At 41.2% G+C, this 16,551-nt stretch overlaps 1 protein-coding gene and 1 long non-coding RNA gene across 2 annotated transcripts in view; both read right to left on the bottom strand.

The window, feature by feature from the left end:
• The window catches only part of LOC146980949 (NACHT, LRR and PYD domains-containing protein 12-like), a 42,123-nt gene that overhangs the window by 9,670 nt on the left and 15,902 nt on the right, over positions 1-16,551 (bottom strand). The window contains exons 11-15 of the mRNA XM_085785860.1: positions 11,399-11,613; positions 10,923-11,197; positions 9,010-9,123; positions 8,746-8,887; positions 8,067-8,326 (exon numbers count right to left, since the gene is read on the bottom strand). Coding sequence (XP_085641986.1) covers positions 8,067-8,326; positions 8,746-8,887; positions 9,010-9,123; positions 10,923-11,197; positions 11,399-11,613 — 1,006 coding nt within the window. The remainder of the gene's footprint in view (positions 1-8,066; positions 8,327-8,745; positions 8,888-9,009; positions 9,124-10,922; positions 11,198-11,398; positions 11,614-16,551) is intronic.
• Positions 13,755-15,474, bottom strand: LOC146980950 (uncharacterized). The gene is made up of 3 exons (XR_015036561.1): positions 15,383-15,474; positions 13,945-14,058; positions 13,755-13,857 (listed from the first exon to the last, which is right to left on the bottom strand). It is a non-coding gene; the product is annotated as an uncharacterized LOC146980950 (long non-coding RNA).

Below are 16,551 nucleotides of genomic sequence, written 5' to 3'. Positions count from 1 at the left end.
GTTCTTCATGAACGAGGAACAACCTGCAGCTCTACTAGTGTTGGTGTTTCCTTTCTCAGATATATGGAGCCACAGTGCATCTATCTATGTAGTGTTCACGGTGTATGAATGCTTTATGGAGTTGTCATGGATGTATTACGAACACCTTAAAACGGTCTTATGAATGCGTTATGCACTAACCCGCCAAGTAAAGTGTTACCGGATAGTATAGTGAAGACTCTTTGTGAACTTGAGATCAAAGTACCAACCATAAACTGCAACGTGCATGAGCCCCCTCTGCTCTCATTTCCTGTCCTCTCAAAACTGTCGGCCATCAGCACAGAAACAAAAAGCCGATAGTTTGTTGCAGGTCTCTTACCTCATAGCTGCAGGCTTCTGACTGGAGTACAGATCATCTCTGGATGGATTACTCTTTGTAGATCCTGGAGTCTCTCCTGTGTTCCCCTATTCCTCTGCAAAATCACTCATCTTCTGTTCTTCAGTCAGTCTAAAAGTGAAACCAGTAATACTGATGGTTAGCACAAACAACACAGGAAGTCTGACAGAACAGGAAGTAACAGACACAAACACAGTATCCTGTACAACTCAACTCTGCACCTCATACAATCAACAGATTCTCATCTTCATCTTCACAGTCCACACAGAGACAACAGAATCATTCGGACAGTACTCACCTTGTTCTCTTGCTCTGATGACTGTAAAACGGTCTGATCTGAATAAAGACTTCAGTTTCAAATCTCTCTCCGTGTGTTTATGTTTAATGATTACCTGAGCAGAGCGTTTCCTCCTCTCCTCTGCCTTGACTGTAAATCACATGACTCTCAGGGTGTGGCTTAGTGGCTATAGGAGACACCTCACTCTTAAAGAGACATAGGAATCACTCTTGGGTTGAATAACACACCTAGGAAAATACACACGCATGCACTGGGAATGTATACTAATCATATGTATGTATAATTATTGTTGTTATTATTATGTAACTGATGATAGATGGATTTAGAAGAAGGACGGCAACACATAGACCAGACTCCTCAGCATATAGTACTTATAAAACAGGCTACTTTATGTACAAATAAAATCCCATGTATCACACAATGAACAGGTACACTGAGAAACTCATTACAGATTACCAATATCAATGGTCAAAGATTCAGAAGAAGCGCATTTGTGACTAAAGCAAACTGAAAATCAAAAGAACAAAAACAAGTCAATAAAATGTAAAGAGCATGTTACATCGTTGTTCAGTCTGATTACAGTGCTGCCCTTTGACTGATCATCAACATTTTCTTTAAACAAAAATGGAGCTAAGCGAAAGTTCAGACAGGAAGACTATCTCTTAAGCACAAGCCTCTCCCGAGCTCACCCTCTATCTTCTCGCTCCGCCTTCTTCAGCTAATTCATCCAATCACAGGCTGCCATCTCCTCTCTCTCCTACCAATCAGTCACTAGCGGCAAATTTAAAAGTGTCCCCTTTCTCTGCTGTCTTCCCGCTGTCATCCAGCAAAACTCTCAGCCCACCTCCACCCCTTCATCACCTCCATCTAGACGCTGACCATCTTCATCGGGATCTTCGACCAGAACCACCAGTGTCTAGGCCCGGGGGGGTCATCTTCTTCAAATGCAAGCTCCCACCCATAGATCAGTACACCACGATGATCTACTCCCCGGCGTCTAAGCGCCAAAGCCTATTTGTATGCACAATAAATGCAATTTCACTTTTCAGTCTGACTCTCTTTTCCTTATTAGTCTGTCCTGATTGAACTGATTAATGTTGCTGTTCATATAATACAAGCATTTGTAACTCTGTAACACTGGAACATAGCCTAGAAATCTAGACGCACCCTAGCGGTAGCAAAAATATTTGCTCCGTAGGTGGGTCTAGAAATGAGCCGTAGGAACTTTTTGAGTCTCGAACACCGATTGTGTTCACCAATCACAGCGCTCTATCTGTTGAGTCGTTGGGTGGGCTTAACGCCATGACGACATACATTTTAATTGGCTTGTCAGGCTAACGTCATCCTGCTCTTTGCTCTGATTAGTCGTAGTGCTACCCTATTGCGTGCAGAGGCAGTTTGAAAGACAGCCTTCATCCCGCCTCCTGGATTGAGCCGAGGTCTACCGGTCGTTTCCAGACTAGACATTTTAGTGATATAGTCTGGCTTATCCACATATCCACATGAGTATTTGCATTTGCTTTTTGTAAAATGAATCGTTTGTTAGCTTTAAGGCGTTGGTCACAACAAAACATATATTTGTGACTCTTTGGTCCCTGGACACTTAATAAAATCTTTGAATTAAATAAAAGAAGAAAAACAGACAAGTGCTTAATTTGTTAAAAAAACAAAACACCCCATAGGTCAAAGCTAAAAGAAAGTGTAACAGAGCTGAACTGGTGGTGTTTCTGTTGGAAGCTCATCAGTGCTGGAATAACATTTACCTACTCAGACCCTTAGCTCATGTAGTGCCAGGGTCATACTGTACATGTAACATTGTCAATTAACTCTTTGTTTGCTCATGACAGCAGAGGAAACTTAACAAAAAAACAAACTAAAAAAGATCTGATGTAGATACAGTGCACAGAAACATACTGTATGTGAATTTCTGAAAGATGATTAATGGAAAAATCATGAAATCGCATCATTAAAAAAAGAAACAATTGTGTTTATTCAATTGTAAAGTCCAATGTTTTTCTTTATTATCATTAACATGTTGTGCAGTAACATCGATTGTAATACATCTAAAACAAACTGCAGTGAAAATGGATCTTGAACATAGAAAGGCCTAAAAATACGTATACTTAAAAAGAAAGATTTGAAGTGCATTTATACATGATATGATGAAAAAAAACAACCCTGAGAGTTGCATCCTCAACATTTTGAGATTCACCACATGGCCAAAAGTATGTGGACACTTGAATATTACACCCATACAGTGGCAAGAAATAGTATGTGAACCCTTTCCTGGTTTTGTGCATTGACTGATTTCCAAAAAAAAAGAAGAAGAAGAAATATAAAAAGACCTGAAAAGGGGCTTGAAGTTTAAAATGGCGCTTCATACCAGCATGATGTAGCATGGAGATGTTGTTACTATCAGATTTTACTTTGGTAGGAATACGTGCTCCAAGAAGTTTTATTTTGAAAGGCGGTAAAGTTCACTTCTGAAAGGGTGAGACACTTCTGCATCTTTATATTTATTTTATTGGAGCTATTGTGTTGTTAAAAATGTAAATTATTTTCTTATTTTGAATTGCATCGAACATAAAAGTTGTGGTTTTGGGTGGCTGGTATGTGTTTAAAGATAAATTAGTTTAATGGATTCTCCCATAATGTTCTGAGATGACCCGTCACCGGAATAGCAACGGTCCATTTTTCTCTGGATTCAATGGAAGAAGGTAGGCAGTTCTTTGCTCGGTTAATGTTGTTAGCAATATTATTTTTGTGTCACTGTTTCTTATATTTAAAAAAAATGTATTAAAAGTAACGTGTGTTGTAAAATGTAATTTTTATGCATTTGGAGATATTTATGGTCTGGAAAATGTTAGCATGGTTGCATCAAGTGCTTAGTGCTCCATGTTGCATTGCTAGTGATGGCTACTGTGTTCATGCAGGTAGGCTACGTGAGGTTGCATTGTGTTTTGTTGTTCTGTCCCGCAATGCGAGTTGTGTTGTAATTCAATAAATGTAAAATGTTGTATGGGAATGTGATGGATATTGTTTCGTTCAGATTTTTTTATATTTATTTATTTTTTTCTAATTAAATGCATGTTATTTGTGTGTTCTTGGCCCCTTTTTCTCTGGATTCAATGGGAGAAGGCGCAGTAATCCTTGTGAAGCAACCATTTCAGAAAACCACTGTGCTCTGCTGTTTTCATGCAGGAGTAATAAATGTGCCTGAATCCACGTGGTCGTCCTGTCCTACACCGACAGAGACACAACGCAGAATAGACTGCTACATAAACATCATCCCAACAGTTAGGTAAGGTGGAGGGAGCATCATGGTTTGGGGCTGATTTGTGCAGGGTCTGGACAGCTTGCATTAATAAAGGGAAAAATGAATTCCCAATTTTATTAAGGCATTCTACAGGATAATGTCAGGGTGGCTATGTCGAGCAGCTGAAACTCAGTAAAAGTTGCAGCAGTACAGCAACCCCACACATCAAATCTACAACAGAGTGGCTTCAAAAAAAAGAAAATCCACCTTTTGGAGTGGCCCAGTCAGAGCCCAGACCTGAATCCTATAGAGATGCTGTAGAATGACCTCGAGAGCCGTTCACACCAGACATCCTGAGAACATGGCTGAGCTGAAGTAGTTCTGTTAGGAAGGAAGAATGGTCCAAAATTCATCCTCAGCGTTGTGCTGCTCCTCCGGTGACTGACTGGTGGAGAATTGTCAGTCACGGTGGATTTTGGCAAATACGATTACAGACTGTAGGTGGAGCCAGAGGAGTTGGATCTTGTCCTTAATTACCCATTTAATGTCCGACTATCAGAACATAGTGACAGTTCCAGCAAATATGACTGAATAATTGTTACCAACTGAAGCTTTAAAGCAAGCCCATGCTAAATCGACCTGTGGAATTTGTGCATCTAATTCAGGAAACAGACATTTTGACGGCATTAAGGAGAGAAGCCAAGCTCCTGTGAACTACGAAGGGTCTGCGCCCCTCCTATGTGTGTATGAGAGCTGTGGATCGTGTTGCCGCGTGAGGACTGTGAGATTCTGCTGCACCCTGTCGCTGTGGGCCGTGAGTACATTATTTGAACGTGCATTTTGTTTTTGCTTACTTACAGTAGGGTGACCATATTTTGATTTCCAAAAAAAGAGGACACTCGGCCCTGCATCAACATATATGTTGAATATTAATATTTTTTCACTGAACCCAAGTGCTTTATTTCATATTTTGATTCATTATTTTGAACTTAAAAATACTTACAACTAAAAAGAGCATTTATATTTCAAGTTTTGTTGTGTAGTGTTCATTTAAGTAATTTATATTTTATTTATAAGCATAAAAAAAGGGAATATCAAAAGAGTAACCCAGACCCCATCCATATTTACATGAGACAGGTGTTACACTTGTAACTTAGATGAATCACATATTATAACCAATTAATGCAGAAATTAGGAAATTCCAAAGGGTTCAAATACTTTTCTTGCCACTGTACACTTGAATAATAAACAGCATGAGGTTCTTTGTTTTAGTTGCAAGCTCAAAAGGAAAATACGAGCAATTATAATAAAGATAAAACCAATGACATCACCTCTGCATATCCTGGTTATAGAAAATATACCCTGTCAATAATAAACAAACTGGAAAGTGTTTATTGTGATAGTGACATTTCATGGCTTGTAAATATAAAGGGACAAATTAAGCACTTATTAAAACAAGTGGGATAACTCGATGAATATCACAGAGCCCCCATTGCTTCCATCCAATAACATTGAGTAGAGCACCATCTACTGTTGAAGACAGTGAATTACATCTCAGTGATGATGTGCCATTCATTTGTAGAAGTTCATATTGTCCACAAAATACCAATCTTCCCCAGGATCTTCGTCAAACTTCTTAAGTTATGTAAACCGACAATTTGCATCATGCATCTTCTTCTTCTTCTTCTTCTTCTTCTTCTTCTTCCTCCAAGGAAGTCATACTTCTGTCGAGTAAATAAGCTCGTCTCTTTGGGCCGTGAACTTATTCGACATTTACTTCAATATAATAACTTCAAAGACTCCAATAAAACGCTGGCAAAAGATGGATCCGTAGAGTTGTCTTTTATTTACTCTTGAACAGAAGTAAAGTAAAAGTATACACCACGAGTCACTTACAAAATACAAAGTACACGAAAAAGAGTTTCGACAGGAACAAACAAAACAAAGTGACTGACTTCATATCATCAAGGTGTGGTTTATATACTGGTGGGCAGGTGTTGATCTCAGCACTTTTCCCATCCCACCTTTTTTAAGTCTGATCTCTGCTGACTGTGCACTCTATTCTGTGACCTTGGTTTTACCCTCATGCTCTTTTCCGGATGTGTACCACCTTACTAGCCTTATTTGAACTGTTACCATAGACTTCCATACACTAAGCGTACCTTCTTGATCCTTGCCTGGTGGCCATTCTATGTAAGTGCACCGGAAGCCAAAACTGCTAGCTCAGCAGAAAGTGTTATTCTGTTCACTGGTCTTGTTGTTATCAAACTTTTATGTCACTTCTCATGAAAAAAATGCCACCACACTTCCCATGGGCGAAAACTCACCAAACTTTACAGAAACATCCAAACCCATGCCAGATTCACTCAACTCCAAGGACATGTGCCCCCCCCTCCTAGGGGGGTCACAATAAGCGTTTAAATTTAAAAACTTAAAAAATTCCTACCAAACCAACGGTAGATGCTAAAGTTTGAAACTTCACCACAATGTAGCCCAGATACTGCTGAAACTTTTGTCCACTTAAACTCATTACAAATTATGAAGTCCATCACTCTGTTTTTTTCAATAACTGTAAAACTTTTAAAATGTATCTCCTCCCACAATTTTTGCTCAATTGTCACCAAACTTGCTACAGAGCATCTCCAGACCGTCCTCCACAAAACTTGTTTCTCGGATTTTTGATTAATCAAAAATTGAGCCAACAGTGCATGAAAACGTTTGACTGTAAATACTACTGTAAACATATACCATCAAATTCTTGATAAATACATTTTCTATCTGTCTGAAAAAAATAGAGAATATTCTGGAGTCATGGTTGATGAAGTTTCGCAAATATCAGAATTTTATCTCAAAAACTGAATTTTTGAAAACATTTTGAATTCTGCTCTTATGGGAACAGCTGGAGTCAATGTACGAGTGACATTTTTAAACATCAGATTTTCTCTTATGAAGCAAAACACTTATAATTAAAAACAAATCATCAACATTTCCATGCTGTCTATATGCAATTTATGTATCAACAGATTTTTGTTTAGATAACAGAATTTCTGACATTTTGACCATTTTTGAAATCTGCCTTGACAACTGCTGCCCGGACACTGACTCCCTGAGTCTATTTGAGAAGACACACACCATGTCTCACTTCCAGATAATTAGCTCACTGAGTTAAGCGCTGGTTTGTGGTGCGAGGGGATGTGGATTCAAGACCCAGCAAGGGTGATGATGATAATGACACATCAAAATGCCAGATGTCCTCATGGTGACATCACAGCGAGCCTCTAAATTAAAAAAAAACAAACAAATAGCTTGGACCCGACCATGGGCGAAAGCTCACTAAATTTTGCACAAAGGTCCAGTGTCATCTTCTTCTTTCTACTTCCAAGGAAATCATACTTCCCATGGGTGAAAACTCACCAATCCTTACCGAAATGTCCAACCCTATGCCAGATCCCATGTATTATCAGATTTTTGTTTAGATAACAGAATTTGTGACATTCTGACAATTTTTGAAATCTGCCTTGACAACTGCTGCCTGGTCTCTGACTCCCTGAGTCTATTTGAAAAGACACACACCTCATTGCGCTTCTAGACTAGCTTCTAGATTAGGTCAGTGAGTTAAGTACTGGTTCTTGGTGCCAGACGATGTGGGTTCAATCCCCAGCAAAGGTGTTAAGGATATTAAATCAATATACCAGATAGTCTTTGTACAGAATCTTAGAGTCATGGTAGATGATGTTTGACAAAGACATATCAGAATTTTACCTCAGAAACGTTGCCTACACGACAGTGCATGGCTTACTCAATTTGTGAAGCCACCGTAGCACTGCCACTTGCCAGTTAGCTCAGTGCAATAGACAATGGTCTTTGGTTCCTGAGGTTGAGGGTTCAATCCTCAAGTGATGCAAAATGAACATTACAAGGTCAATTGACCTGTCTTTCTGTTTGTTGTTCAGAATTTGCCAAAATATAGCCCGGACTCGACCCATCGCTGCGCAGCAGCTATAATTAGCATTAGTCTTTAGCCTGGTCTGTTCTTTAATAAAAGAGAAAAAGAAGGACGTTGGTGTCAGACAGAAACACCCTGACAGTCTGTAGAACTACATCAGGTTCAGCTCTTCTGACAGACAGTGATCCACCTCACACAGAGCTGTGATCAGAGCTGAACAAGCTGTTTCTCCTTTTCTTCGCACAGTGTCAATCACTTCTTGAGCTTTCTCTGCCCTGTGGGGTATCTCAGCAACATACTCATATTCAGCATGAGTTACCTTCCCACGGTCCAGGAGTTTGTTCAGAAGTCTAGTAAGACTCCTAGGAGACACACTATCGATGAACTCACTCCGAACAGACATCAACCTCTCTTCTGCTGAGACACCTGGAATCGGACATGGACCAGGACCTGCAAGATGAAGTAGAGACATACTTCTGTTTAATAAGCATCATCTGTGCTTTATAATCAAATTCAATAACAAGTAATCAACGTTGCTGATCTGAGAGTTGAGACATCTATACACAACAACGATGGAATGGTACAAAGCTTATACAGTTTGTTTGTCTTGGTTCAGGGCTACGTAAAAAGATTCAGATCCAAGACCTGGCACAGGACTGAACACATAGAGTTATAGTCCTTATATTTCATTGAAGGTCCTTTTAGCTCCTTTATGAAGCTTCTAGGTCCTACTCTTTACTGTTTCACACTAGTTTGACTCTCACTGGTTAGGATGGACCACAGAAGTGCACAGAAGACAGAAGAAGATCTGAAGCCCAATAAGAACAGAGACATCAGTCAGGTCTACATCAGGTAGATGAAGACTTTACCTGGCAGGGAAACTTCACACTCCCACACAGCTGTCTTGGTTTCGTCTTGGACTTCCACATTGGCGATCTTTATGCTTGAGAGCAGTCTGATCTGAAATGCCGGGAGGTAATTTGGTCCATAGTCCATCTTAAATTTATGTCCCTGAAAACCAGCAGCAGCTGTGTCAGTGACTCAAGATAATAAGTGACAGCAGTTTGAAGAATTACGTCGGCTTTAGTCTGACATGACTATGACATGAGTCTGACATGACCTACCTTAGTCACCTTAGGCTGGACTATTCTGGCCTCTGGACAGTGAGCTGTGTAAGTTTCATTTGTGACGAGCGTGCAATCAGGATGCACCCGGATGAACACAGAGTTATCCTGCATCCGTTTCACCTGAAGAACAGTCAGAATTTAGAGTCGGGCCTGAGCACAGGGAGGAGAGAGTACTTGATGGGGTAACACTGATCTTTTTTCAGAATTTTTGGGGCTTTTTGTCTTTAATTCACAGCAAAATAGAGCTAGACAGCAAACAGGGAGGCAGAGACAGGGGGAATGACAAGCAGGGTACACACAGGGATTTGAACCATTGGTCGGCTGCAGCGAGCACTGTATATGGGATCCGAGTATCCGAGTAGTGAAATGGCTGGGGGGGGGCGGGGGGGGGGTTGCTGCCACTAGGCCTACTTAAAAAAAATACTAGAGGAAACACTGCACATAATATTGTTTGCACTTGAAAAAAGAAAGGAATAGTTTATTTTATTTATTTTATATTTACTTTTATAAATTTTAGTTTTAGTTTCAATTTGTGGAAGAAGAAGTTAAAAGCTCATGCTTACACCATGCATGTAAATAGTTATAATAAAACATTTCAAAATGCATATGCAACTCAGTTAAATAAAAGTCTATTGGTCCAGTCATATATTTTGTCATTGTAGTTTTCTTAAAATCTCGTCTCGTTCTCGTGAACCCAATCTCGTGTCTCGTCTCGTCTCGTGAGATGAGTGTATCGTCAGACCCCTAATAACCAGTTCTTCTCTCAGAAACATGCGGTTCCAGAAAGGTTTTGCTACACATAAAAATGTTAACTATACCATCCAGATCTTCTGACCTACTATAATTAACAGTCTAAATCATTTTCCGTGTTGTTCATCTAAGGGTTTTCTGAATTCAACAAAGTAAAAAAAGAAAAGGGCAGTGCAGAGGGGCAGAGCAGCCTTGATTCTTTCTTGACACAGAATACAGTTCCTTTAAAGGAAAGCTTTCATTGTGTGTTTTCAAGAAATAAGACTTAATAGCGACACGGCGGCCGTAAGAGTAACTGCAGCCAGAGCACAGAAGCGCGCATAAACAGCAGCTGATGCTGTAACACCGCATACTATACTGCGCTGATTTGGTCTAAAAACTTAAAATAGAACTAAATTTCATGTAGACTGATTGGTTTATTGTAAAACATTTCTTTATTGATGTAATGTGGTGATTTCTGTACAGAGGCCCGAGGCAGCACTGCCCTTCTGTTCAATAGACACACATAATAAGTTTCATTTTCATTCAAACAAACGCAACTGCCACGGTTGTTACATTGCATCAATGAGACCAACAAGTATCTCTGAAAAAGAATTTGACCTGCCGGTGGTAAACCTCTAAAAACCCGTGGGTAATTTACTCGGCTCGTTTTCTCCCCCGGGGGAGACAACGCTAGTTGCCGGGCGGAGCAGCTCCGGTGACGGGCTGCTGCCTCTGTGACGACCGCTGCTCAGGGTGGCTCTGCACTCCTCCAACGTCGGAGCAGAACAAACTTCCAAACCGACCATGGATTGGGAATCTAAACCATAGACCTCCGCGCATGCCTCTGTGGTATAAAGTTGGTAAGCTACAACTGCGAACGTCACGTCTGCAGGACAGCACGGGAAATTTGGACACAGAATTGCAGTGCATTATGCAGCGCACAGCCTGTTCACAGCAGTGAAGAAATAGGTAGGTGGGCTCATTCTTTTTGGTTTTGAACGCTTCATCGCCCATTATCAGTAAAAAAACTTAATATGCATGTTCCTTTAAGTTTGTGTGAAATTTGGAAAAGTTCTGTCAAGGCGACACTGGTGTCAATGAGACAAGGTGGATGGAGTCCACATCATTAGGTGAGTAAATTACAGTGTCTGAGTTTGAAGCTCCAACACTTCAGTCTGCAGTCTTACCTCATTCAGGTGGACGTTTTTTGGCAGAAGAAGCACATTGATGATTGACTCCTGTGGCCTAATGTTTGGTTGTCTGAACAGCAGAACTTGGCCACAAACTGGTTTCTTGTTGTTCCAAAACCTCCATATAAGCTCGAGAGGCCAGACGAGGCCAAGGAGAGAGAGATGAGGGACTGAGATGATCACATGAGTGTCTGTGATCTCCAGTGGTTCAATGAAGCTCGTTCCATCGTCAGTGATGTGGGCAACAGACAGCAGGCCGTCACAGAGCAGAGCTGTGAAAACACACAGACAACAACCTTGTTACAACAGTGGGGATCATTTCAGTCTGATATTACTTACACTGAAATTTGGTCAGGAAATACATCACTGGAAGGTGAAGAGGAATGGTGCTCTGGTTTTCAAGACCCTGTATCCTGACTTCAGTTTTATCATTAGCTCCCCATTGTTGCTCTAACAAACAATCACTTGCTCACCTTCCTTTGTTTCACAATGTGGGAGGTGGAGCTGACGGACGGCATCCCCAGGACACTGGATACTGAACAGCGGACCTGCAGCCATCTTGCCAGCTGAGTGGAGGAGGCTCTCATCCCATTGGACAGTGTTGTAGAGCAGCTCCGCCTCCTGGGCCAAAACAAACACCAGTCCAGTTGAGGGACACTGGAACTGGCCTGGACCAGGAGACCTGAACCTGTGGGACACACAAGACTGAGTAAACACAATGTGCTCCACCTGACTCAGCTGACTGACAGCTGATCCAGCTGATGTCCCTTCAGACAGTTGTTCATTAGACCGCATTTTGTAATAATCTGCCACATTTTGCAATAAAAATGTTCAATGCAATATGTAATAAACTTTGCCACATTTTGTATTAAGTTGTTACATTTGGCATCAGTTATTGCAAATTGCGGGTGTTGCACTTTTTTATGAACAAAATTTAATAATTTGGTGCATTATGTAATAAACCACCAACATCTGCCAATGTGTGGCACGGGTAGCCCATATGAATATCTTTGTGTAGTGTGATTGTTCCTCTTGTTACTGCCTGTGGAATTGTGTGTGTACCGGTATGTGTACACACACATACACATGCCGTGTGTGTGTGGGTCGCAAGGGGCATCATTGGTTGATGTTAAGCAAATAACTTTTGGTGTGATGTTGGATGCCCTGCTCTCCTTGTGCTGCAGGTGAGAAAAGGAGGAGAGAAAAAAGCTTGAATGCGAATAAAAGCAGTACACAGAGGATGCGGGGCAACCGCCATTCCGACATCCCACCTGTCCAACATGAGCCTCTAAATGGCAACACTTCATTTTCTGTCAAACGTCCGACAATTCTTGCCTCCTATGGTCGGAATGATGGTATTTTTTTCTTATTTTAAACATCCTGCCTCTCCGACAATTCCTTAGCGTATTTTCCCCCAAATCATTCTACACTGGTTGGACTTAGGCAATGATGAAAGGAGTTGGTTAAGTTTAGTAAAAAGACCAGGTAGAGGCTAGACAGGCCAGATAGATAGAGTCCAGAAGTAGAGAGAGCAGATAAGTAGGAGGGAGTCACATGTTGAGTAACGCACATTTCCTTATATTGAAAGCCTTGTCGGAATGGTGGGATGTTCGCATGCCGGAATAGCAGTATGTCGAAGTGGTGGGATGTCGGAATGACAGCATGTAACCCAGGCCATGTAGCCTGTTATAATGAATAAAGTTATATTTGATAGAAATTAATTCATATTTATGATTCATGCTGGTATGCTTAAAGTCAGTGTTGCTCTGATGGTCCTAATGTTTTTTTTCTAATGAAGACATCCATTTTGGTGGTTTGTTACCAAATGATTACATCTTTATAAATAAGTGCAACACCCGCAATTTGTAATAACTGATGCAAAATGTAGTAACTTATTACAAAATGCAGCAAAGTTTATTACATATTGAGTTCAATATTACAAAATGGGGCAGATTACAAAATGAGGCGTTATTACATAATGATGTGTACATTTATTACATTATTACATAATGCGGCGTTACACACCCCATAGGTCAAAGCTACGATAAAAACCTACCTCAATTTGAGGTGTGTTGACAAACAGGGATCCACCTCAGACAGTTCTGCACAAGCTGTTTCTCCTTTTTTTTGCTCAGTGTCAATCACCTCTTGAGCTTCGTCCGCCCTGTTTGTCATCGCAGCAAAAGGCTCAATTTCATCATCAGTTACCACCTCAAATTCCAGGAGTTTGTCCGACAGCTGGTCAAGATCCCCTTCGAAGGAATGAGCAGACTTCTCTATGGCTGAAACACTTGGAGCTGGAGCTGAGACACCTTGAGTCGGAGCAGGACCAGGACCTGGAAGATGAACTAGAAACTATATTTGCAAATTCAATAACAAGTGTTTAATGGTGCTGATCTGAGAAATGAGACTTGTACACAATAGGGATGCAAAGGTCCATGGAAATAACAACTGTCTCATCTGATGCGTTTGTCTCATTTCAGGGCTACGTAAAAACTCCTTAGACTAGTAATACAGAAGGAGGAGATCACACCAGGCCCAACACATCTGTAAAATTCCAACACCACTTCTGAAGATTTTCAGCTCCAATGTCAGTTTAACATGACCAGCTCTGACACTGGGACAACAAACAGGAACATGAATCTTGAACATGAACAGGAAGTAGAGAAAGTGAAGTGGCTGAGAAAGAGGGACGGTCAGAGGAGGGACAACTGAAGTAGATCTGAAGCCCAATAAGAACAGAGACACCACTCATCAGTCAGGTCTATATCAGGCAGATGAAGACTTTACCTGGCAGGGAAACTTGACACTTCCACACAGCTGTCCCTATTTCATCTCGGATCTCTATGTTGACAATCTCTGTGCTTGAGAACAGGATGATCTGAAACGTCGGGGGGTAATTTGGTCCATAGTCCATCTTAAATGTATGTCCCTGAAAACCAGCAGCACCTGTGTCATTGTCTCAAGATAAGTGACAGCAGTTTGAAGAATCATGTCAGCTTTAGTCTGAAACACTCACCTCTGGCTGGACGAAGTCGGCCTGTGGACAGTGAGCTGTGTAAGTTTCATTTGTAACGAGTGTGCAAATGGAAGGCGGCTGGATGAACACACAGTCCTCCTGCATCCGTTTCACCTAAAGAACAATCAGAACGTTTTTTAGACTGGGTCCTGAGCCTGGTTCTAGTTGGCTGGACAAACAGGAAGGGTATTTTTGGGGGCTTTTGCCTTTAATTGACAGGACAGTAGAGAGAGACAGGAAATTGGAAGGCAGAGAGAGGCGGAATGAGATGTAGCAAGGGCCTACAGGGGGAGGGATTTGAACCAGGGTCGGCTGCAGCACACTGGGCTTTGACCTTTGACCACCAAAGTATAATTCATGTTTAAGTTTGTGTGAAATTTGCAAAAGTTCTGTAAAGGCGACACTAAGAAATCCGTGTATCATTCGTTCATTTGTTTTTCTAAATAAAACCAAAAATAAGAAAACGAAAAAACAACTCTTTTTCTCAGTATTCGTTTCCAAAACTAAAATGAAAAACGGATAACGACTCTTTTCAGTTTTCGATTTTATGCTGAAATGAATAGGCTAATGGTAAAAAAAACGGATAACGAGCGTTTCTCGTTTCATGTTTCATGCAATTTTGATCCGGAAATGACCGTGATCCGGAAGTGACCGTCTCTGCCTTTACTGCTAGAGCCCGCAAAGTAAAGGATAATGTATAGTTCGGAACCTGAAGGGGTTTATTTCTCCATAACAACCGACCAACTATACATTATCCTGCTTAGTACACGGTTTACGAGTGAAATTAATTTGAAACATATGTTGATCAAAATACATGTCAGCCTGAGTCAAAACGTAACCTGTACTGACGTAATTTACTATATGCATGGAGACCACTGACACCTGTGTGATTGAGTAGCTCACAGAGGTAGACCGGTAGTTTCTGATGCCTGGACTCTTGCTGAAGCAGGATTGAGTAAACCGTGTAATAAGCAGGATAATGTATAGTTGGTCGGTTGTTATGGAGAAATAAACCCCTTCAGGTTCCGAACTATACATTATCCTTTACTTTGCGGGCTCTAGCAGTAAAGGCAGAGGCGGTCACTTCCGGATCACGGTCATTTCCGGATCAAAATTGCATGAAACATGAAACGGGGAACGAGAAACGCTCGTTATCCGTTTTTTTTCCATTATTCATTTCAGCATAAAATCGAAAACTGAAAAAACGAGTCGTTATCCGTTTTTCATTTTAGTTTTCGAAACGAATACTGAGAAAAAGAGTTGTTTTTGGTTTTATTTTGAAAAACGAATGAACAAATGATACACGGATTCTAAGACATGGTGTCAGTGAGACAAGGTGGATAGAGTCCACATCATCAGGTGAGTAACTTTATTACAGTGTCTGATAGTGATGAGTTTGGACTGAAGGTGAAGCAGAGTGAAGCTAAGGTAGTCTTACCTCATCCAGGTGGATGTTATTGGGCAGCAGAAGCACATTGAAGATTTGTATCCGTGGGTTGAGGGTTGGTTCTCTGAACAGCAGAACTTGGCTCCAAACTGATTGCTTGTTCCAAAACCACCTCGATCTAAGACTGGGACGATAATCAATTAATCGCAAGATAAATGAAAATTAACTGTTTGTTTTCCTCGTCTCTGGCCGCTTCACTCTGTACATCGGTCTCAGCACCTGGGAGCGTTTGTTCCATAGAGGAATGAATCACTGGGGCAAGAAGAAGGACACCAGGATGACCTACGTATAACCTTGTTTACTAACTCATCTAGGTTGTAAATTCCTACAGGAAAAACAATAACTGGGGTAGACATCTGTCGAGTGTAACATCCAGAATTGTTTTATTGCCTGGGAAAGCTAAAAGTGCTTGTAGTAATGACTACCAGGTCTAAGTTCTGGGGGCACGACTCTGAACTGCTATTTGCTGTGTGGTTCTGTGTTCTGTTCCCTTCTCTATAGAGAATAAACTTGGGTGCATGCTACCTCTCCAGTCTTGTGCTTTGACTCTCCACCAGCAAAACCAAATTTTCCACAACACAGTCATCCAGTCTCTTTGTCTCTGTGACATCGGAGACACCTGTCAGGAGTTTCAGAAACAAGGCAAATGTCAGAAATCAGGGTTTGCTCTTCCTCTTTCTATCATACAGTACAAGGCAAGGCAAGTTTATTTGTCTAGCCCATTTTTACAAACTTTTTGTCTCAACAGGCTTAACATAACAGCATCCTCTGCCCTTAGACCCTCACAACGACCAAGGAAAAACTCCCAAGAAAACCCTTAACAGGGAAACAATGTGAGAAGCCTCAGGGTGAGCAACATGTCAGAGATTTACCTGGCAGGGGAACTTGACACTTCCACACAGCTGTCTCGGTTTTATCTCGGACCTCTACATTGACAATGTCTGTGCTTGAGTGGAGGATGATCCGAAACGCCCTGGGGTAATATGATCCATAGTCCATCTCAAATGTATGTGCCTGAAAACCAGCAGCACTTGTGTCATTGTCTCCAGATACTGTAAGTGACAGCAGTTTGAAGAATCATGCCGGCTTTAGTCTGAAACACTCACCAGAGGATGGACGATGTCGGCCTGTGGACAGTGAGCTGTGTAAGTTTCATTTGC

Source organism: Trachurus japonicus, chromosome 9 (assembly GCF_045865225.1).
Source record: "Trachurus japonicus isolate A0001 chromosome 9, Traja_1.0".
NCBI lineage: Eukaryota > Metazoa > Chordata > Actinopteri > Carangiformes > Carangidae > Trachurus > Trachurus japonicus.
This window is presented reverse-complemented; position numbering and strand designations above follow the sequence as displayed.